Genomic DNA, 23,069 nt, shown 5'->3' with positions numbered 1-23,069 from the left:
ATAGAGAAGGGAGGGCAGAAAAAAATAAGACTGCCTTTGAAAGCTGAGCTTGTAATAGCTTTTTGCATAAAATATATCCCTTTCAAGACCAGTCTTTTACAGCACAACCCAGTCAGAAGTAATCCCATGGATTTATTTCCACATAAATGTGTGCAAAGTATTGCACCCTTAAAGTTGCTGCTCCTCTCTAAAGCTAACAATGCACACAGCAGAAATGGATTAGGACATCCTGCTTGCCTGCATGCAGATCCACCATTGCTGGTGACAACGGAAAGGGTCCAAAGAAATGTAGACAATAAAACTGATTCTAACTGGGGAGCTATGTGCATCGCTTTCGCTACAGGCTGAACAGTAGCTTTCTCCCTGGAAACCGAAGGAAATGGTTAAAGGCAGCCCTTCCTCTCGGATGTGTCTGCGCGTCCTTTGAACTGGGCAAGCAGGTTTGTTGGGACTTTCTGCATTTCGCTTTGTTGCTGTCAACTTGCTTTTTTTTCCAGTTCTGCAAAAACCTTCAGATGACTTCCCAGGGCCCTTAATCACCACCTTTCCAGAAACAAAGCCTCGGCTAGAAAAAGCGTAAAAGGCGCTTGCAACACACAAAGTTATTTACGTCCGGGCAGTGGAGTCTGCGCGTCCCCAGCAGTTCCGGCCAGGTACAGTCTCTGCCTGCCTGATTAGGCAGCCAGGATCGGCCCCGCTGCCAAAAGTTAGCCCGACACAAAAGTCAACAGAAGAAAGGAGGGCTCGGTCTGTCGCTGCTGGGCGCAGCTTGTTTGCTTTCGGAAACCCGGAGAGCAGCTGTAATGCATTAACTCTTTCACGACTGCTTTCCCTCTCCTTGGAAAGGGGAAGGGTCTGCTGGGGTGGGAGGGGGCAAAGAACAGAAACAAGGTGAATCGGTTATAAGCCGGGAAACTATACCTGCCCTCTCTCCCACCCCCCGCCGCGATTCAGAGGCTGGTGAACTTTTCACCCATAAACCGACTGGCTTCTTTCCACCTTAGGCAGAAAGTAGCAGCCGACTCCCAATTTGGGAGAAACTTAAAAAGGTAAAAGTCGTCTGAAGGTGGTTGCTTTTCGTTCCATCCTTGTGCAGAAAACTGTCCTCAGAAGGCGAAAGGAAAACACGTTCTCTTCCTCTATTAACAAAGAAGAGAAAGGGCAGAGAAGGTTCCACAATGGAAGCTCAGCCAACGCTGTGCAAACGCTACCTGGGAAACTGACCAGAAGAGAGGCCGAGGGGGGAGGCGAGGATTAGCGTGAGAAGCTCGAAGTGTGCAGCTTGGAAGTCTCGTTTTAATAGCTCCCCACCCCACCCCACCCGGTCTGCCTTGAAGGTGCAAAACTAGAGCTATTTTGCACAAAGGGCACCCCTACTGTCGTCTGTCACTCATCGTGAAGCGGGAAAAGAGGGGCTTTCCCCATATTTTACTGGGGGGTGGGGCGCGCGCAAGAACAACGGTTCCAAACGTTCCAAAAGCAAATCTGACCATGTCCCAACGTTCCAAAGCGGAACGTTCCTGGACTCCTTCTTTTCCAGAGGGTCTCGCCGACTGAGGAAGGGGACTGGTCCACGTTCTCCTTTTGGAAAGCTGCGCTCAAGCGGGCTCTCCAGAGAAAGAAGCCACCGGGTCGGTGGGACCTTGCTCGAGCGCAACCTCCTCCTCCTCCTCCTCGGTCTCTCTCTTCTCCTCCAAACCCCGACGCGAGTCAAAAAAAGGTACACACACACACACACACACACACAAGCCTGAGCGGGAGAAGCCTCGGAGAGGCGGTCCTCCTCCCTCGTAGAAGAAGAAACGGGACGCCGTCCCGCGAGGTAGCCGCTTACCTGCCGAGAACTGCCCACGGGCCACTCCAAGCAGGGCAGCCGAGGGGGCGACGAGGGAGGCGAGCGCCGCCAGCAAGCCAACGGCTCCAACCGCCGGGGCCATGCTGACTTTGGAGAACTTTTGCGAGGAGTCTCGCACTCAACTCGGGCGCTCTCTCCCGAAGCCGCGAGGAAAGCTCGTCTTCCTGGCCAGTCCGGATCCTCCTGTTGCCTGGATGAAACGGGGGCGGGGGCGGGGGGGGCGGAGAGCCCGGAACAGCAACAGGGTCGCCTTTCTTCTCCGCGGCGTCTGCGCCGGAGTGCTCCCTCCCCGCCTTCCAGAGGCAATCCCCAGCCAGGCGCGCCTGCACTTGGCGTCGGCGGCTGCACTTAGTCCCGGAGAGTTACTTTGCCGATCGGCGAGTGGCGAAGGGAGGAGCCGAGCGCGCGCGTCCAACCCTCCGGTTCTCAGCGCTTCGGCAGAGGAAATGAGAGACTCATTTCGGCCGGGAGCCCATAGCCCAGCGGAGAGGGGCCCGCCAGCGCCTCCTGCTGCTCGAGCATGGGAAAGCAGTCCGGCGGAAGAGGGCAGCTCGACATCGGCTGCGTGAGGCTCAGGAAACAACCGCCCTGTGTCTCTCGACCTCGGCTGCGGCCACGCTCCTCTCGGGCTCTTTTGCAGCTTGCTTTTGCAGACAGAGAGGAGAGCGGGGTGCGCGCGTGGGTTTGGGAGGAGAAATGGAAAGGAACAGCCGGGGGGGGGGCGAGGGGAGAAGCGAGATGTGTGTGTTTCCTCACGTTTTATTTTATTTTATTGTCACAGGCACCGGCAGAAGGGGGAATCCCAGGCTCGCTTTGCATAGGCATGAAGTAGAAAGAGAACGTGCTGAATTGCCTAATTCGCCCGATTGCTTTGTTTTCGCGATTCTACCAAGCGCTTTTCTGGCGAGAAAAAGGGATATTCGTGTGTCTCCCGGAAAGGTGCAGCTTGGAGATCGCTGGGGTGGTAATGTGTATGGTATGTTCTTTATGTTTTCGCCACCTAACCTAGAGTAATGCTTACTCGTGTGTAAGACCCATTGGCACGTCCATGATCGTTTATTCCTAAGTAAGTGTGCCCAGAATTGCAGCTGTATACTATACAGCTTGCCTTCCCTACTAGAAGCACTCTTGGGATAATGGGTTAAATAAATTGTAAGCTGTGTGCAACATCTTGAGATGGTACCAAGCACTAGTCACAAAGATTTTGGCTGCTAGGCTGCCTTCTCTCTCTTCCCCTCTCCGCCCCCCCCCCCAAAGCTTTATATAGCTTTAGTAGCTGCATGACAAGTCAGCATCTCTTCATTTCTAGTTAACCTAAACTACACCTGTTAGATTGCTGCTTGGCTCATCCAGCTGTTTAAAGCAGCTGCCATAAGAAGCTGTTTTGTTTTCAACATTAGCCTCCGGGTTGGGATATCTAGTCAGTTTTAAGAGGCTAAATACATGGTCCTGAAGGATCTACCCATGCTTTATGTGTTTCCTAGTGAGTGGATGAAACCAAGAGACCATCAAATGGTCAAGAAGGTGATTACTACACATGCTGTAGAGGGAAGTTCAACCTGGGAAGGTGACCCATCTAATAATAATAATAGAAATAGAAATAATAATAATAATAATAATAATAATAATAATATAGGAGAACGAAAACTCTAATCCTGAATCTCCACTGGCTCGCAGCTATAATCATTCATGAGAAATGCTTCAGGAGTAAAGCCCGAAGAAAAATCCGCACCCGTGGCTTTGTGGGACATCTTTGGGAGAAGAAAAGGCTAAGGAGTAAACCCTGCAGAAATCTGGACTGGAGTCCCTAAGATGGTTGGATAGCATAGCCGGGGGGGGGGGTGCTGCCCTCCCTAAATCAAGTAAATCAATAAAATTACTTAAGTGAGCTTCTGCCCCCCAACAGAAAGCATCTCCCCAACATAAATCCTGGCTACCCCCATGGCACCTTGTATGCCCCTTACCAGCAACTCCGGCAGCCCAGATGGTGCCAAATGTATTGCTCTGCTTTCCTCTGGACCACATCAGTAAGGCCAAGAGGGGGGTCTGGGCAGCTCAGGATCTCATAACACACTGCCCAGTCTTGCACTCCAGAGAGGTCATTTTGGTGCTGCTAACACAGCAAAAGGTGGCGCTGTGGGTTAAACCACAGAGCCTAGGGCTTGCCGATCAGAAGGTCAGCGGTTTGAATCCCCGCGACGGGGTGAGCTCCTGTTGCTTGGTCCCTGCTCCTGCCAACCTAGCAGTTCGAAAGCACGAAGTGCAAGTAGATAAATAGGTACCGCCCCAGCAGGAAGGTAAACGGCGTTTTCATGCACTGCTCTGGTTCGCCAGAAGCAGCTTAGTCATGCTGGCCACATGACCTGGAAGCTGTACGCCGGCTCCCTCGGCCAGTAAAGCAAGTTGAGCACCACAACCCCAGAGTCGGCCACGACTGGACCTAATTATCAGGGGTCCCTTTACCTTTAACACAGTGAAAACAATGTGGGAGGCAGTAGATTTGAATGACTGGTCTCTGCAGCCACAGGGGCTGTAATTCTCCAGCAGTTTGCCTTTCCCCCCACAGGCGCACTCCATTGTCTCTCAAAACAGATGGATGCCAGCACCAACAAAAATATTCTTAAGGTGATGGTCACTATACTATTGCCTGATCCTATGCATATTTTCCAGAAGTAAGTTCTAGTGAGTTCACTGAGACTTGTTTCTTAGAAAACTAGTTGAAGAATGCAGCCACATCCTATCCATGTTTACTCAAATAAAAGTTCCACTGTGTTCAGTAAGACTTTGTAAGTGTATGCATAGAATTGCAGCCTTGATACTATGCATGTTTACTCAAAACTAAGGCCAACTGTGTTCATAGGAGTGAAGCCCATGACTCTTGCCATACTTCAAGGGCTCTTAACTGACAGGCAGGGTTAAAGGAAAGGAACATTGTTGGACACAAATGCTGCTAAATTAAGTTGAAAAATAAATCCCCACTCATCCATGAAGCTTGTTGGCTGAGTGGCCTTGAAGAAATTGCTCTCTCAGCTTAACCTGTGTCTCAGGATTGTGAGAGTAAATGGAATAAAAAAATCCCAGTCTATACACTGAAAGATGCTGTAGACATGATAAATAGCATAATTGGACTCTACCCTTCTTGCAAGTGGAACCAACAGCACAAGTGTTTTCTGGCTTTCAACTATCTGTTTTACGAGAGTTATGAAACCAGATTTTACAAAAAATAAATTTCAACTGTGCAACACAAGTCCAAATGGGACTTACCCTAGCATCAATGAATCAAGGAGTGGATAAAGGGTGCAATCTTATGCATGCCACATGGAGGTCAGTCCTATTCTGAATAACCATGCTTAGATTGCACATTAATGTTGCAGTTCTGTAAGCACACATTAGGAAGTAGGACTTGATTCTGGGTAAAGTAGCTTTGATTGCACTGCATGGGCCACATTTCTACATCAGCAGCCCTGATTTCTTTATATTGACCTGTTCACTGCTGTTAGATGTTACCTAGCATGCATTCTACCATTTTGCACGAGCTAGACTATTAGTTTGTCATATGAACGCTTTATATAAGGCAACTTCCTATGGGACCAATCAAAACACGGTCAGAGTTCATCAAAATGGTTTTGCCATAGCTCTGAACCAGTGAATGAGAATATGCAAGATTTGACCTCTGCACCATGCAGAGTGAATCGTTTCAGAAGAAGGGAGACACGCTAGTTCTTACTGAGCTGCACATTATCTTTAAATGAAAGCAAATACAAAAAGCAATTAGAGAGTATGAGCCCATATTGCTCAAAAATTGTTTTCACAAAGTATGTTAGCACTAGCATTTAAGTGTTGCTTTACTACTGACACTGTGAGGGAAGTGTTCCTGTCACAGTTGGATATCTACTTCGTAAGTGATAGTTTGTTGTCAAATTTGATTGGCACCCTGAGTCTGCAGGCATGTAGATTCTGCAGTGATACATACAGGAAGTTTGCACAAACAGAGGCAGTCCAGCATTTTATACTGTCAAATCTACTCATATATATATATATATATATATATATATATATATATATATAGATTGTGCTCAGGAAATGCCTTGTCATTTGTTGTGAGGAATCCAGATAATATTCTCCAAATCATTGCCTCCCTTTGTAGGAAATCCTGTTCCCACAGCATCCAAACTATAGAGTTGATTTACTAAGGAAGTACAGTTTTTCCTCTGCCCCCTCCCCCTACTCAGCCCTGCCTAAAGCAATCAAGATTATTGTTGAAAACACTGGTCCATGTTTGTGGTTCTGCAAGGGCTATATAGGGAATTTGTGACCCTCCAAACAGTCCAAACAGATTGCAGCCTCCATAGCTTGTGGTCAGGGATAATAGAATCAAAGAACTGTAGAGTTGGAAGGGATGCTGAGAATCATCTAGTCCAACCCCCTGAAATGTAGGAATCTGCAGCTGTCTCAAACCTGCAACCTTGGCATTATCAGCACCATGCTCTAACCAACTGAGGTGTAGTCCAACAAAATTTGGGTGCCCCATGCTTCCCATTCCTGCAATAGTACCTATTTTGTGGAGTTGAAAATGCCAGCCACTTAGAACTTCCCTTTTCTTTTCCCATTTTCTCTTTTAACTTTATCTATTTTATTTGCCTTATCTCTGCCAGTGGTCTGTGAAACTGTCAGTATTAGGATATGGAATCCCCTCCTTGCAATGAGGCTATCCCAGGGTGCAAGGCTATCCATATCCCTTTCACTATGAGGCAATAGCTATGCAGGCCACATCCACACCATACATTTAAAGCACTATTATACCTGTTCCTTTTATGTACCCCAGCAGGCACCAACCAGGCAGTGACTTTGCCATAGCTCGCCCCTCCCAAAGAAACCCAGGGACTGTAGTTTATTAAGGGTGCTGAAAGTTCTTCAGGGACTCCTAGAGCTACAGTTCCCAGAGTCCCCTGGGAAGATGGCCTGATAATTGTAGCTCTGTGAGGGGCATAGGGGGTTTCCTAATAACTGTCAGCACCGTCAACAAACTACAGTTCCCAGGATTCCTGAGCCATGACTGTTAAGAGTGATATCATAGTGCTTTAAATGTATGGTGCAGATATGTATGGTGCAGATTGTTTTATGGTTCTTTTTTTTGGGGGGGGGGGGGGACTTGGCTGTTTTATGGTTCTTTGGAAAGGGGCCAAGGAAGCACAGCTCCCCAGCAGTTGCAATTCCCGTGATCAAAGGTTACTCATGGAACCAAACTTGTTTGCCCCAGCGTGCTTAATTTAATAATAATTAGCCACCATAGGTTGGAATGGCGGCACAGAATTTGGAGGGGTGTGTGTGTCTTTAACCCGTTGCCCTGTCATGGTGTGGAACAGAATTGTCACCCACTCTGAGCTCATCTGCACAGAAAGAAAGCAATGAAAGCTGCACAGTCATAATAGTTTTTTGGTTGAATTTTGAATCAGGACTGAATCCAGTAGCTTGGTGTTGGTATAACGGCTCAGTTGTTAAAGAAGCATTTCCTAAAGATTGCATCAAAGCATGCACAGAATACAGTTCCTTAAGCACTGAGTTAACACACACTGCTTCTATTTATCTATGTAGTTATTGATTACATTTCTATCCCACTTTTCCTCCAAGGAGCTCAAGGTGGTATACATAGTTCTTCTCCTCTCCATTTTATCCTAACAACAACCCTGTGAGGTAGGGGAGGCCGAGAGTGAGCAACTGGCCCAAGGTCACCCAATGAGCTTTGTGGCTGAGTGTGAATTGAACCCATGTCTCCCAGGTATCTCCAGCACTCTAACCACTTACACCACACTGGGGTTTTTTTTAGCCAAGAGGGGGTAGTTTCCAATTGGACAGAATGTCCAGTATCTGTCATTTCAGCTTTAGCTCACATAATTTTGTAGTCCCTTCTCTTAGATCTTTAGCAACAACCCAACAGAAAGACATTTAACTGGTGAAATTTCCCACATCACATGTCAATAAAAGATCATCGACTAAATTTATGTTTGTCAGGGTGTTGGCACAGAAACAGGCTAGTTGAAGTTAGTAAAAGATAATAGCAAAATGTTTTGCTAGTTAGTTCACATTTGGGAGCTCATCTAGAAATCAGGGGGCTAGATTTACGGTCTGGAGTTTGATAATTTACCAGGAGATAAGCTTGTTATTCTACATGTGTGTGTTAGACTTGGGGGGGGGGGGGAGGCCATGAGAGCTAGCATTAAAAAGCACACAAACAAAACCACAACACAGGATCTTTTCTTTGTGGTCGAGATGGTTAACATTTTACAAAGATCTGTGCTGTGCTGTGCTGTGCTGAGAAACTTGAATGCTGTCCGGAAAGGTTTCACTTGAATGGAGTGACTGAAAACCAACCCCAATATATCAGGAACATGCAAGCAGCTGTGGTTCGTGAAACACTGATTCTTTATCTGACAGCACCAAGGAAATGCCAAGTTATGTTGGGTTAGCACATGAACTCCTGATCTTGTCACATTTCTGGTTTCTGCACTTCAGAACAATGAAGCATGTACCTTTTTCCACAGTCAAGATTCCACAGTTCAAGCAGTCAGTGTGAAAACTATTTTATTGCTTCTTGTTTTGAACTATTTCAATTGCCATTTCCATTCATGTTATAACTTAAAAGTGCATGGTTAGCCATACCCGTGTGGATGGTAAACCTAGGCATTCCCTTTTGCTCCTTGTCTCCTCTGAGATCGGTGGTGCACTTGGGTAACTGTAGACTCTGGACCTAATGGTCTCAGATTTTAATGGGTTCAAATGGGTTCATTCACCTCAAATTTGTAGTAAACTGGCTTTGCCTTGCTCATTTTTGGGATTGCTTCTGCTTATTCAGTTGAGTGGGACCCCAGATTTCTGCCCAGTAGAGAATGGTTTCCACTGGGATTGATAGGGCAGAAGGCAGAAAGAACAGCAGCAAGTGGAACCAGAGTCAATGATGGGCAACACCAACTGATTCTGGTTCTGTCTCTATTGTCCTCTATGTTGTATTCTACAAAGGCAGCACTGAGACTAAGGCTCACTGCCAGGGCCACCCCATGGACTGGATGCAAGTAAGTAAGGAAACAGGCAGATGGGTCCTTCCTGAGGTCAGAGCTTGCAGAGGTGGATTTAGGGCATTGTGCCCAGTTCTGCCACACTGGGCAAAAAGACCAGGAGGTGCCACAGGACATCACAGCTATGATGTAGTGAATTGAGCAGAATAGAAGGTGAGAGGCAGGTGGGTGGGTGCCAAATCTTGGCCTTGCACAGGGTGCTGCCCCCTGGAGCTTGGTGGGGAGGCACCCCATTTGTTCTAATGGATCAGTGTCCACTGCTTCTGCCCCCAAAGTCCCACCTCAGTGGCACCACTGTCTGGGATGTTTACTGCCTGAGAAATGATGATGAAGAGCCAAGGAATGCATGGATTTCACCATGGCTGTGGTTTTCATGTGTCACAAGGAACCTTCGGGTTCTTCTGTGAATTTTCAGGGGGATAAATGGTGGATACGTTGCTGGAAAGGTACTTTCTTTCTGGATGGAGAAATATCACATGAACATCCTAAGGGCCGTTTGCAGAACAGAGTATTTATGTGAAAGATGCTTAGGCCTTCCTTAGTAATGTTAATCTGGAAAGAGTTCCTAGAGACTAGGAACATGCAACTCTGCAGGGCATGTCTTTTCCAGCAAAATCCAGTGCAGCTGTTCCATACAATTGGAGGCATCTGGACGGCCTCTGTGGGAAACAGGATGGTGGATCAGATCACTAGTCTGATCCACTAGGGATCTTTTTATGTTATAGGTAAATCCCATTGAGCTGAATGAGTCTTATTTGCAGGAATGCTTGCATATTTGTCTCTTCCTTAGCCTTTGCTTGGATGGAGGTTGGGCCCCTATAGTTCCATGCAGCAGTTTCAGAAATGCAGCCCAGTCCTACAAATGCTTATGTAGAAGGCAGTCCAGTTTAAGTTAATGGGTTTTACTCCTAGATAAGTAAGTGTCAGATAACAGCCTTTGAGGTTCTTTCTATAGATACCCAAGTTCAAGCAGAAAGTTTGAAAGGTGTTTTATTGGTTCTCCTATTGAATGAATTAACTTTGAAATGAGGATTGGAGTTCTTTCCCACGGCAGATCTCAGGTGAACTGTTCCGGCGCCATGAAGCTGAACATCTTCCCAGCCACCGGCTGCCAGAAACTAATCAAAGTAGATGATGTGCGCAAGCTGCGCACCTTCTGCAAGAAGTGCATGACCACAGAAGTCTCTGGATGCTCTTGGCAAGGAGTGGAAGGGATATGTTGTCCACAATCAGTGGAGGCAATAACAAACAAGGCTTCCCCATGAAGCAGGGGGTCCTGACTCACGGACATGTCTGCCTGCTTCTCAGTAAAGGCCACACTAGAAGAACTGGAGAAAAGAAACGCAAATCTGTTTGGGGTTGCATTGTTGATGCCAATTTAAGCGTCTTGAATTTGGTCATTGTAAAGAAAGGTGAGGAAGATATTCCTGGACTGACTGACACCACTGTGCCTCGCTGGCTTGGTTCCAAGAGGGCTAGCAAAATCCAAAAGCTGTCCAATCTCTCCAAAGAAGACGACGTCCATCAGTATTTTGTGAGAAAACCATTGAACAAAGAAGGCAAGAAGCCCAGGACCAAAGCACCCAAGATTCAGTGCTTGGTAACTCCCAGGGTCCTACAACAGAGCAGGCGTATGTCCTAAAGCAGGAGTATTGCTCTAAAGAAGCAGTGTACCCAAAAGAACAAGCTTCTGGCTATAAGAATGAAGGAGGGAAAGGAAAAACGGCAAGAGCAAATAGCTAAGAGGCGTAGACTTTCTTCACTGAGAGCCTCCACATCTAAATCTAAATCAAGCCAGAAGTAAATTAGGAACTGTGTTCCTAAAAACATTAAATAAAACTTTTATGGGGGGGGGGGAGAAAAAAAAAAGAAATGAGGATTGGAGAGAGGAAACACTGGAGGATGCCATTCATCACAGAACTCCCATATACTAGTTACAGATAGGTAGCCGTGTTGGTCTGTCATAGTCAAAACAAAAAAAATTCCTTCCAGTAGCACCTTAAAGACCAACTAAGTTAGTTCTTGGTATGAGCTTTCGTGTGCATGCACACTTCTTCAGATACTGTTAGATAGAGCATAGTATGTGAGCTTTTTATTTCTCCAAAATGTAATTGAGGAATACCTAATGGGATCTGCACCTATAGCAAAATCTAGGAGATATTCTGAAGCTATAATCAGTGCACATCTAAATGGTCTCTGTTTATCATTTGATTGATAATAAGTATAGTACGTATAAATTCATCTTTCATTTTTCCTGTTCTAAAATATTTTGGCTGTTTTGCCTTTAAAACTAAGAAAAATAAATTCCACTTCTATATTTCTTTTTTTAAAAAACAAACTCCTTTGAGCTAAGAGCTCGTATGTTGAGTGGGAGCTTGAAGAGAATTAAAACAGCTGAGAGAAAAACCCTCGTATGGCTTTTTCTTTTCACCCTAGAGGGAGATTCTGCATCACATGTGAAGTCCTAAGGAACCAGCCATCTTTTAATCCCAGCTGGTTATAGGTTCCAAATGAGATGAAAAATAAATCTCCCCCAGACTAAACAGAAAGAAATGCTTAATACTTCCACATCTCTGTAGGCTCTCCCAAACCTGTAAGTGTTCCCATTAGAGCCTGTCCATTGCACTGCTGGGTGCTGTCAAATCAATCATAAACTAGGTTGCAACACAACAAGACCGATCCGGGGAACAGGGACAGACTTGTTACTTTCCATTTCGGAGTATTTGTTTCATCAAATCTGTGCTTGCAGGCTCTTTTCCATATTATAAAGGAAAACTTTTCATTTACTGATTGCACAAACCTTGGCTTATCATTAGATTGCCTAGTTGCAATGACATTGCCTAGCGAGATACAGTGAAGGCAAAATTGTCTGACATTCAGAATTCCTAAACAAAAAGCTTACTGTTGAAATACCTGCAAATTAAATAAGTACTATCACTGTATCTCTGTTCCTGGTGCTTTACAGAATGCAAAAACATAGGTCCCTGCTCTGAAGAGCTTACATATATAAGAAGCCAATTAGTTAGGCTTCCAATACACCCATACGCTGGACTAGTTGACAGTTTAGGCAGAAAGTGAATCAACTTGTATCCTGCCTTACTGGTAACAGTAAGACTCCTAGACAGGAAGTTACAAAGATATGTTTGTCAGTACAGTATATGCCTCTTTTGCCATCTATCCCAGCCTACATCTAGGTTTTCATATAGCACAGATGAACCAAATTCCAGGGTTTTAATCAGAGTTTATGCCTGGGATTTATTTTCATGAACGGTGTGACAAATTGTCTAGATCAAACCCCGGACACCAGCATTGGATTATTGGGCCCCTCAGTATCTCACCCAGTCACTTATATTGGTCGTCCAACCTTGTCCCTATCCAAGTGCTCACGAAGGAGTATCTCCCAACAACAAATGCATAGTCCACAACACAGAAAGAAGGATCTGTCTGGGGATGTGGGTATAGACCAGACTTTTTGTGGTTGTTGGAGGTGTGGGAAGTTTTGGGGGATTCTGCTGCAATCCTATGCACCTGAATCCTGTGATTCAGGCAACACTCCTCTGAAAACCTATTGTCTAGCATGCCTAAAGTCCCAAATGAAATGAGGCTGGATTATACCATTAGAAGAAATGCCACAAAAATAGATTGTAGTAGGAAAACATAGTAACTCAGCACATTCCTCTAGGTGCTCTTTGGACATTCAAGAGGTCACTAATAGCCAACACTGCTGAAATTATCCTCAAATATGTTTTTTAAATTGTACAGTATATAATATAGGTTGCCTTAAACAGCATGGCAAGATTAACAATGGTGTGGAAGGGAAAAAACAAAAGGAGCTCTTCTGGAAAATGTTTCTTGGGATAAACAACAACCCACAAGCAGGAGAGGAGCAATTAGTAGCCAGTTTTTAAAATTAGGCAATCGAGGAACAGGGAAGAGTGTCTGAAGCTTGGAATGCTACAGTATGTTCAACAATATTGACAAGTGAAGCTTCACTTCTTTCTGTGCCTTCAGTAGCTCAGCAAGTAAAGCTTCACATGTGTGCACACACAAAATCTCCCTGCCATAAACTCTCTTTATCCTTATGCAGTAAGTCAAAGAACAGAAAATAAAAATTATCAGATGTCAGTGATGACACCAGCAAAATCTGCATCAGAAACATGGCGCTTCCAGATGAACATTCATTAGAACTTTAGTGCAAATATCTCTGGAAAACACATTTTGGCATCCACTTTTGCCTAATATAGACATTTTCACAAGCATTTTCACCTAAAGTAATGCATTTTTGTGTATTTTCTCTCTCTAATGTATGCATAATGTGGGCAGGACTTGGACCAGCAACTCACTGTTCAGAATTCTGCTTGCTCTGCTCTAATACTCCTCCTGAGCAAATTTCTCCAAGTATGATTAAAACTTAGCATCGTTTTCTCCCTCATGGTAATGGAACTACAGCCTGGGCTGGGCCCTCATAGAATCATAGAACTGTAGAGTTGGAAGGGACTCGAAGGGTCATCTAGTCCAACCCCCTGCAATGCAGAAATCTCAGCTAAAGCATCCATGACAGATGGCCATCCAACCTCTGCTTAAAAACCTCCCAAGAGAGACCATTCCAATGGATCTCTGGGCCCCAGAGAAATGCATCCTTTCCCCATTCCTGCTTGTTCCTTTGGGCTCAGCCCACTGCTGGTCTTGGAGTCCTGACAAACCTTCTGCAGGAACAACCTGGCTATCCTTTGGATGCAGCCCTGTTAACTGGACTGTGTTATTAGAACTCATTACTCTGGATGTTGTTTTCTGAATCGTACCAGTCATGTTCAGGAAGGGCAAACACACACAAACACACTAGTTCCATTGTCATCTTTGTGTTCCAGGGTTGCACTGAGGAAGTCTATTGTACCTAGGAAAGGTTCCATAGATTTTGGAACCATGATTTTCCAGGGTTTCAAAAATGCACGCGAGCTTCCATAGGTACAGGTGGCTTCTCCACTCAGAGTTGCCTTTGAGGATTCAGAAGGTGGCAGGGCAGAGCTAGAACACTTCTGCATTTATTTAAGCCCTATTATGAATGCCTGAATAGGGCCATTCTAACAGGGCTTTCTGTGATTTGTCAAATATGCAACTCCGTAAGATCTTCAACAAAGAGACCTTCAAAGCTGGCATGTGAATGTTCTTAACATATTAAGGAGGAATCAAATAATTTTTTGCTCAAGTCTGACTGATTGCTAATTCATTGATATAAAGAAGTGGTTCTACACATTTTTAGCAAGTGGGTTAAGGGTGGGGAGTTTGCACACTGAACATTTCTAACCATTGTTAGAAAAACAACAACCCTCTCCTCTCTTTAAGGCACCTAAAAGAAGAAGCTAATTTTTCACAAGGGCAGAGCAGCTGAGCTTTCAGACATTTGGTAGAACCAAAACATTTCAATGATGTCATCATTTATTTATAGCCTGTTCAGAAAATGTTGGGTGTTAAAATACCACATTTGAAAATAAGGACAATTGATTTAAGTTGCTGAACTTAAAGCTGTTTTCCAGTGTAGTTGAGGAGACAGATCTTTATAGTAGTCCAAGGGTTTCTTGATGATATGTATTCTAAGGAACCATAAGTGTTATTATTCATACCCTCCAACATTCCTCAGATGAAAATAGGGACATTTCTTACTCCCCTGAAACTGACCTGCCTCAACCCCCCATTTTTTGTCCTCCCCCACCCCGCCTATAGAGCATTTCCTATCAGAAGAAGGACACGTGTAACCACCACTACACAAACAGGACACAGCACACACACCCTCCACTGACAACATGCCACAAATGGTGAACTACTATAGGGAAGAACCATCTCTGTGACCCTAAAAGAAAACTAAAATGAAATCACCTGTGACCACTTCCAAATTGGACCTGAGACCTCCTGCATGGAATGGAAAAATAGCAGAAGAGAGCATGGAAGGGGGAACTGTTGTTTGGTCTATATCCAGGGGGAGATTTACCTTTCCTGTCTAAGAGCATGGTTTGCTCATCCTGACTTTGGCCTCACTAGCAAACTTTTTGCTTCATATATTACTGTAGTTGTTACCATGTGTCTGATTATTACTGAAGCAGTGAGATTATGATTCTGTAAAAGCTGGCTCTCTAATACATGGCCTCGACTTAAGCAGGTTTTTTTGTTGGGAGCTGAATTTGCCCTTCCTTGAGCTGAGAATTTCTTTGAGACTTCGTAAAGGAGGACAGAATGTTCCCCCATTTATAATCTGAGGTGCTAGGGGGCAACTCTGACTGTTTCTCTAGCCTTAAGGCTAAAAGAGAAGTCTTTGTAGTTCATTTTGTGCTTTCTACACTTATTACCAGAGAGTCCAGGGTGTAACATAACCCTTGGAGAATTGCCCATTCCTAGGATCCTGTGCTCACTTGCTTGCACATTTTCTGCAACGTTCACTGGTAGGGCAGTAATTTTCCATGTCTGACCTTTGACCCAAGTTGTTGTGTGCCCTTCCTTTTTGTTTGTAATGCCTGAGTCAAAATGGCTCATGTAATTTTAAGCAACCCAAAATTGTTCAGTACTTCCTTGAGTAACTGAAAACCTGTTGTTTAAGGTTGAAACAAAGTCTTGAAATAGCTCCCTCAAAGAACTGGTGCATCTAGACCAGGTATCTTCAAACTTTTGAAACTCAGGACACACTTTTAAGCCAGACATGCATTTGAGGACCCATTTCTTAGTTTTTTTTACCATATATTTGTATGGTGGTAGTGTGCCTGTTGCAACCCACCGTGACCCAGCAGTTGAAGACCAGTGCTCTAAACTGACCAGGCTGGATCATCCAAAGCCATGATTAAATTAAGATTGGAGGTTCTTAATATTATCTACAAATTCCATTCCTTGACTCCCCCGATTTTACTCAGATGACATGCTTTCCACAATAGCTTTCTAAAAACTCTAGCAAAAGTGTCCCTTGCAAAATGTATGGGTTCAGTAACATACCTGGGAATAAGGCCCATTAAACAAGATGGCATGTATAGGATTGCACTGTTAGGAGACGTTGCAGAAAATCTTTTGAGTTGTGTTTCTTTTTTAACCAAGCAGCATTAAGTGCTGTTTCATATATACAAAAATTTTGTGAGAAGGGACAGGAAAAAGCTAGCAAGAACTGCTACAGATGGATAAGGAGTAGGGGAAAAGTTACAGTTACATGCCAAAGACCCTGGGTTCACTGGGAGTCCATCTTTTTTTATTTGACAAGTTCTCCCCATGCTAAAACAGAGCACCCCACTGCAGGGAGCAGATAATAGTGGAAAATATATAGAGTATCTTTGGACAGAGGATAATGATAGCCAGGTGCTTGGTAGCCTCAAGGCTCCTCGGATATCTATTATGTCCAGTAGTATTATACGCAGCGGAGTGGTTTATGAAGGACCTGAGGGCCACATCAATTATTTAGCAGTACAATAAATTGTGCAGTCAGTTCTTCAATGCAGATAGGGCTCCTGTGATGACTGTTAAATTCTCAGCATCAGATTTTGCAGACTTAGTTGATCAAAAAAGGGCCATTTGGTGCAGATCCTAAAATAGAAGGTGTTTTTGTTTTTATAAACAAACTCATATAACAGGGTTATAATTTTTCATTGGCATTATGCAAAGTCTTACTTATATGAGTTTCATTTGATTGCATCGGAAAAAAAGCAAAGCCGCCATAGCAAAAATTTTACCTGGGTAAAAGTGAATCTACCCCATTCAGTAATTAGATTCCTATCTGCCCATTCTTTCATTTAATTGGAAACTGTTCTCTAAAGATAAAAATGGTCTTAATGCAACCCAGAGACCTAAATGGGAGTACAGAAGGAGCACTGCCTGTTTGTCTGGTAAGCTAACCTGCCTAAAATAAATCTAACAGGACAGCAAAATTATCCAAGAAGTGGGTCTGACTTGAATTTAAAGATAGGTTGAGGAATATCATATTGTCAGCACTACTTCTATTTTTGGATGTACATTCATTGGTTTCCCCTGAATTGTTTTCTTAAATTTATCATTTGATTATATGTTGTATCCCACTCTGGGACCCTGTGGAGAATGATGGGTACAAAATCACTTAAATAATGATAATGATGGTGATGAGTTCTAATAGCTATTGGAAGTCACTCAACTGCCTAATGAAACTAGTCAAAATATTTTAACCTTCAAGAAATCCTTAGGCCTGTTTCACATTCTGCATTTTTATATCTGCGCCTAAGATGTTTTTAAGCATCCACCTAAGAATATGCTATGTGATTGCAGCAAAGATGTATTTGCAGACATGTTTCACTCAAGGATACTTACTGGGAAACAATAGTTAGTGACAGCTCTCCAGCAAATCACCACTTAGCCTGAGGAGGGATTCATAAGAAAAGGGAAAGTACTTAGACTGGTAAGGAGAATTGATTGCTCAGTAGGCCAGAGGAAGTTATTTGACATGGTTTGATCTCCTACCAGCTGCCTCTGCTTTTTCCTGCCCCTGCCAATGCAAAGGTAGAACTTTTCTAACCAGTAGCTTTTACCCACCTATTGCATGGCATGCCTGTTTAGCTTCCATTTTAAAAACTTGTGTGCCCCTAATCAGAATGGTGCTCCCACTTATTTTCCATTCATTTCCTCTAGACTGGTAAGTTGAAGAGAAAGCGGGTGTTCTTTCTGGGTGAAGAAGAACCAACTCCTTTTTGGGTCATAGTGCCTTTCCCTCAAATGACAATATCATTCTTCTCCCCACTCTCCACTGCCAGATTTTCTGTTTAAATATTGGAAAGGTTTGAAACCGATCATTTGGTTTCTCAAACCTCTTTTGTTGTTGTTGTTTAGTCGTTTACTCGTGTCCGACTCTTCGTGACCCCATGGACCAGAGAACGCCAGGCACTCCTGTCCTCCACTGCCCCCCGCAGCTTGGTCAGACTCATGCTGGTAACCTCGAAAACACTATCCAACCATCTGGTCCTCTGTCGCCCCCTTCTCCTTGTGCCCTCCATCTTTCCCAACATCAGGGTCTTCTCCAGGGAGTCTTCTCTTCTCATGAGGTGGCCAAAGTACTGGAGCCTCAGCTTCACAATCTGTCCTTCCAGTGAGCACTCAGGGCTGATTTCCTTCAGAATGGAGAGGTTTGATCTTCTTGCAGTCCATGGGACTCTCAAGAGTCTCCTCCAGCACCATAATTCAAAAGCATCAATTCTTCGGCGATCAGCCTTCTTTATGGTCCAGCTCTCACTTCCATACATCACTACTGGGAAAACCATAGCTTTAACTATACGGACCTTTGTTGGCAAGGTGATGTCTCTACTTCTCAAGATGCTGTCTAGGCCTGTCATTGCCCTTCTCCCAAGAAGCAGGCGTCTTTTAATTTCGTGGCTGCTGTCACCATCTGCAGTGATCATGGAGCCCAAGAAAGTAAAATCTCTCACTGCCTCCATTTCTTCCCCTTCTATTTGCCAGGAGGTGATGGGACCAGTAGCCATGATCTTCGTTTTTTTGATGTTGAGCTTCAGACCATATTTTGCACTCTCCTCTTTCACCCTCAATAAAAGGTTCTTTAATTCCTCCTCACTTTCTGCCATCAAGGTTGTGTCATCTGCATATCTGAGGTTGTTGATATTTCTTCCGGCAATCTTAATTCCGGCTAGGGATTCATCCAGCCCAGCCTTTCGCATGATGAATTCTGCATATAAGTTAAATAAGCAGGGAGACAAAAACCTCTCAAACCTCTACCCATCCTTATTTGCTGTAATTAATCTACAATAAATCTGAAATTTAGTATCAAGCACAGGATCTGATTGAAATATTCTTGCATTTACTTTTCAGAATGTGGTTGTCATTTTTTTTAAAAATGACATTTTGCAGAGGTGTGTGCGTGAGAGAGAGAATTCATGCACATTTATTATCAGAAAACTTATTTTTGCTCAATTATGCTATTGCCTTCTTCGTCTATTCTGGGATTGGAAGTGATTCACCCTCAGTCACAACACATCAGCATGTCATGGGCATATTTAAAAATATGCAATTAGTTTTTTTTAACACTTTGTGTGCAATACTTCCCTTAAGAAAAAAATAGACTTTAAGCTACCTGTTACCTGCAGCTTTCCTTTTTTTGCTTGGAGTATCAGACTTTCTTCCTTTTAAAGTATAACCTGATGAACACTTTCAATAATAAGGATGAAAACAACAGAGTCAAGGTCAATACTATTGGAGACTGAGTAATAAAATTGTCTTTAGCAAAGGCAGAATGAAGTGAATGCTGTTGAAAAGTGCAGTCCTGCTGAGCAAGACCAGTGGGGTTCTTGGGAAACTTCCTTTAAAACCGTTCTCTCTCTTTTCTGCTGAGAATGATTACTTGGAAATTATGGATACAAAGAAAAATAACATGCTCACTAGTACTTGTACCTATGCAAAGGTCATAATATTGCAAACATTTATTGGCCGAAAGATTCATTAATAGCACAGTCCTGTAAATCAGGGCAGTGGCGCTGGTGCCCACCGGAACTGGCAGAGTGGGAGGAAGGGACTTCAATGGGACTTTCTCCCAGAAAAGTGTGCATAGAATTGCAGCCTTAAATGAGCACCAGAAGCATAAAAGCACCAACACCTTAAGACAGATGAATGGTAGTCTTCTGGAAACTTACTTGGAGAAGGGCTGTAGCTCAGTGGAACGGCACTTACTTTCCATGCAGAAGGTTCCATGCTTAATCCCCAACTGGATTGGGAAAGAACCATCTGAAACTCTGGAGGGACACAGTAGACACAGGTGGAGAGTCTATGACACGCCAGGTGTCTTTGGGCTTCACCTTTCGTCAGCCAATATGGCCAAGGTCAGGGATTATGGGAATGATAGTCCAGTAAAATCTAGAAGGCTACAGGCTCCCCACCCCTGGTTTAGACAATACTGGGTGAGATGGACCAATGTTCAGATGGTACAAGGCCACTTCTTATACAATTTCATTGACTTTATCAGAATTACTCTAAACCCAAGTCCCTTTCACATATTAGTCACATGAAGGAGGCACCACATGATCATGATGCACTGCTGGTCCCTCCCTTAGCTTAGGCAACTTCCCTTGGCCCCACCACAAATGTCCATGCATTAGGCGTGGATGCCTATAATGGGTGAAACTTACACGCATAGACTTCTGCAGTAACTGGAATCCCAAACTATCAATGTCCCAGCTCAGGGACATCTATGTGCATAGGTTTTTACCTATGCAAACATCTAGGGGAAGCCATTCAACCACAAGAGCAGCACCGGCAGCACAGCCCTGCTGCCCCTTGACCATGTGGAAACCCTTTCAAACGAGTAATGCTTTCTATCATTTCTGCATTTGCAGCTTGGCTGCCACCATCTATTTCCGATTTGAAAAAATTACCACTGACAGCCATTTGTCAATTTGAATGCCAAGTGCTTTAGATATTTTGCCACCTCTTGATTGCTTTGGTGCTTGGCAGGTGTCAGTTCTAAAATAATATCATTATATTACAATAGAAGCAAATGACATTGCCTTCATTGCTATCAAATATAGCCAAATTTTCAAGGGATACCAGCAACCAACAATCAAATATTGCCAAATACTAAAATACCAATATGAGCCAGTGTAAAATGCGTAATGTCGAACATTCACAGAATATTTGGCAAATATCCAAATAATTGAAACTCAAGAGATAACATGATAAATACCCCATCAAAATTCAGAGGATGATTTTTAGGGGAATACTGGGGCAGAATTAATTTCAGTACTAGCTTCCTGCATTCTCAATCTGATGCTTCTATGCTAAGCTGTAAGTATGAAGCAGGAGAAGATAAGAAGAATCCTACTGGCTCAGTCTGAAGGCCCTATTTAGTCCATCATTCTGTTCTCACAGTGGCCAGTCAGATGCCCATGGGAAGTTCGCAAGCAGGACGTGAACGTATTAAGTACTCATCTACCTGCAAGTCCCAGCAAATGGCATTTAGAGGCATAGTGCCCCAATAGCTACCATAACTAGCAGCCATTGATAACTTTATCCTCCATGAGAATCATGTACCTCCAATAAAACAAGAGCCCCAAAACAGGTATCTTACAGTGTCAGTTGGAAATGCATCATCTGGCATCAGACTGCAGAACTGTTCTGCCTGCATTGGAGCGTGTCTCCTTCTGGGTGATAAATCTATGAGTGGGGTGTACACTAAATATTCATCTGCCCTTCTTCAAAACTGCGGTGCACACTCTGTCAGGATAAAAGTGCACAGCAATATTTCCCACTCCAAAGCAACTTTTTACTACTCATTTTATGGTAATAAGCCACTAAGGATGCGATCCTGAAAATGGGTTCAACTTTTGTCATGGGGGAAACTGACTGTGGGATTGGCCCAGATAGAAACAAGAGGGAGAGTGTATTTGGACACCCTCTTCCCAAATACACTTGCTTTTGTAGTCCATTTGTGGAACAAGTAAAACTCATGTTGTCAATGGGTGGCTATTTCTGTTGACAAAGGTCGTTGGGAAGATAGCAAAAAAATGTAAGCAGCCCAGTGAGTGTCGGCTATGAGGATTATCATATATTAGACACCTTCAGACAACTTAATTCCACTTGATTCCCTTCACATGGTGGATTCAGAAAACAATGGATACTGGGTGATGCTGGCTGTCTAAATCCACAATAAGCTTCCATTAATTCCAGGTAGTATTTCGTCTCAGTTTGGAACTGTGTTTTTGTTTTCGTGCTTTGTTGCTTTGCTACAGAGGAGGCGGAGTGCCTGGCAATGTGAATGGATTGCAGAGGGAGGCTTGTGATCTTCTAATCCAGCTGTGTTCAAAGTTTTCGTGATTGTCACAAAGTAAGCATTTGATGGATGGCACAGAAGGCTGGGCTACCTTGCTTTGTGAATCCTACTGCTCTTTATGGCAGCCGTGGATAGAAACTTGTTATCAACCACCATATCTCCCATAGAAATCTAAATGTTTCATATTCTGCTCTCCTGTAACAAACTTCCTGAACTCTTCCACTCTCCAAATCAGCTTTTATAGCTTTATTCATGGCCTCTGAATGAAAATAGAATTCTAAATATGGGTATGGTAATTTGACATTGCTCCTTTGCTCTTTTATATAAGGGAGAAAAAATAGTTGAGATTTACAACCCTTCTCAAATCACAGTGGCCCTCTTTTTATAAGGCAATACTGCATCGTGCTGGGATTGACATCCCAGAGAGACTGAAGCCTTCTGTTTATTCACGGAACAGATATGGAATGGGTTGTTAAAATGCAGTCTTTCCCAGGCTACTCCACTGGCATGTCTCATCTTGATCTAGACTGCCTGAAGGTCGATTTCAGTGGCTAGAGGATATGTGAGACGGCATGCTCATTAAGCATTGGGCTTTTGAAGCATTGGTCTAGACTCTAGAGATATCTTAAATGCAGCCCCATCTATTTGATCCATGGGTTCCAGCAGGAACATATATATCAAACCACCTGGATACGGGTTTCACACAAAAGATAAAGATCTCCATGGCTGATCATAGTGATAAAGAGATGGGGATGATCCTTATGGAAAATTTTGATTATTCAGACTTTTAGACAATAACAATCTGTATTACGGGGCTCTGGACCCTTGGCAGCTAACACAAAACACTGCAGCATATTCCCCCCCCCCCAAAAAAAATCCCACTACCAGGATTGAGACAGTTGAAAATTGCACAAGCAAGAGCAGAGGGGTCACAAATGGAGGCAGAGTTTTGCATTATCAGCCGGAAATTGCTGATATCATTTTTATTGATGTCTCATTCATTTTTCCCTGTTTTCCTTGTGGCAAGGAGTTCCTTAGTTTGGGTTTTCTCAAGCTAAAGACAGGCATTTGCTCTGGAGGTACTGGGACAATTTCACCCATTTTTAGCAGAATTTCACTTATTTTATTTTTTAAAAAAACCCACATGCATTTAAATGGGGGAAAGGTCTGAGACAACACTGGGATGGGGGTCCACATTTTGCCCCCCGGTGGATAGGCAAAGGGACAAAACTGGGGCAGGTAAAACTAACTGAAGAGTGATAGGATCTGAATGTCGAAATTACATATTATGAGGTATGCATGGCTGCCTTGAACCACAGCCCACAAGTCCCTGATAGTATCAGGTTTAAAACATGATGTCATTGCATGCAACTTTTTT

The 23,069-nt window shown here is 43.8% G+C and overlaps 1 protein-coding gene and 1 pseudogene across 15 annotated transcripts in view; one reads left to right on the top strand and one right to left on the bottom strand.

The window, feature by feature from the left end:
* The window catches only part of PTPRK (protein tyrosine phosphatase receptor type K), a 352,960-nt gene extending 350,775 nt beyond the window's left edge, over window positions 1-2,185 (bottom strand). For 9 of the 14 annotated variants that reach the window (XM_079970724.1, XM_079970729.1, XM_079970730.1 and 6 more), the window contains exon 1: window positions 1,835-2,041. In XM_079970724.1, the coding sequence (XP_079826850.1) occupies window positions 1,835-1,937 (103 nt within the window). In that variant the 5' untranslated portion in view covers window positions 1,938-2,041. Of the gene's footprint in view, window positions 1-1,834 lie in introns of all 14 variants that reach the window. The other 5 variants (XM_079970725.1, XM_079970727.1, XM_079970726.1 and 2 more) reach the window with 5 other exon arrangements.
* A 7,779-nt stretch (window positions 2,186-9,964) lies between these two features.
* LOC307211632 (small ribosomal subunit protein eS6 pseudogene) lies at window positions 9,965-10,776 on the top strand (annotated as a pseudogene). Its single transcript has one exon. The product of its transcript is annotated as a small ribosomal subunit protein eS6 pseudogene (transcript).
* Window positions 10,777-23,069: the final 12,293 nt, after the last annotated feature.

This window comes from Podarcis cretensis, assembly GCF_951804945.1.
Source record: "Podarcis cretensis genome assembly, chromosome: 3".
NCBI lineage: Eukaryota > Metazoa > Chordata > Lepidosauria > Squamata > Lacertidae > Podarcis > Podarcis cretensis.
This window is presented reverse-complemented; position numbering and strand designations above follow the sequence as displayed.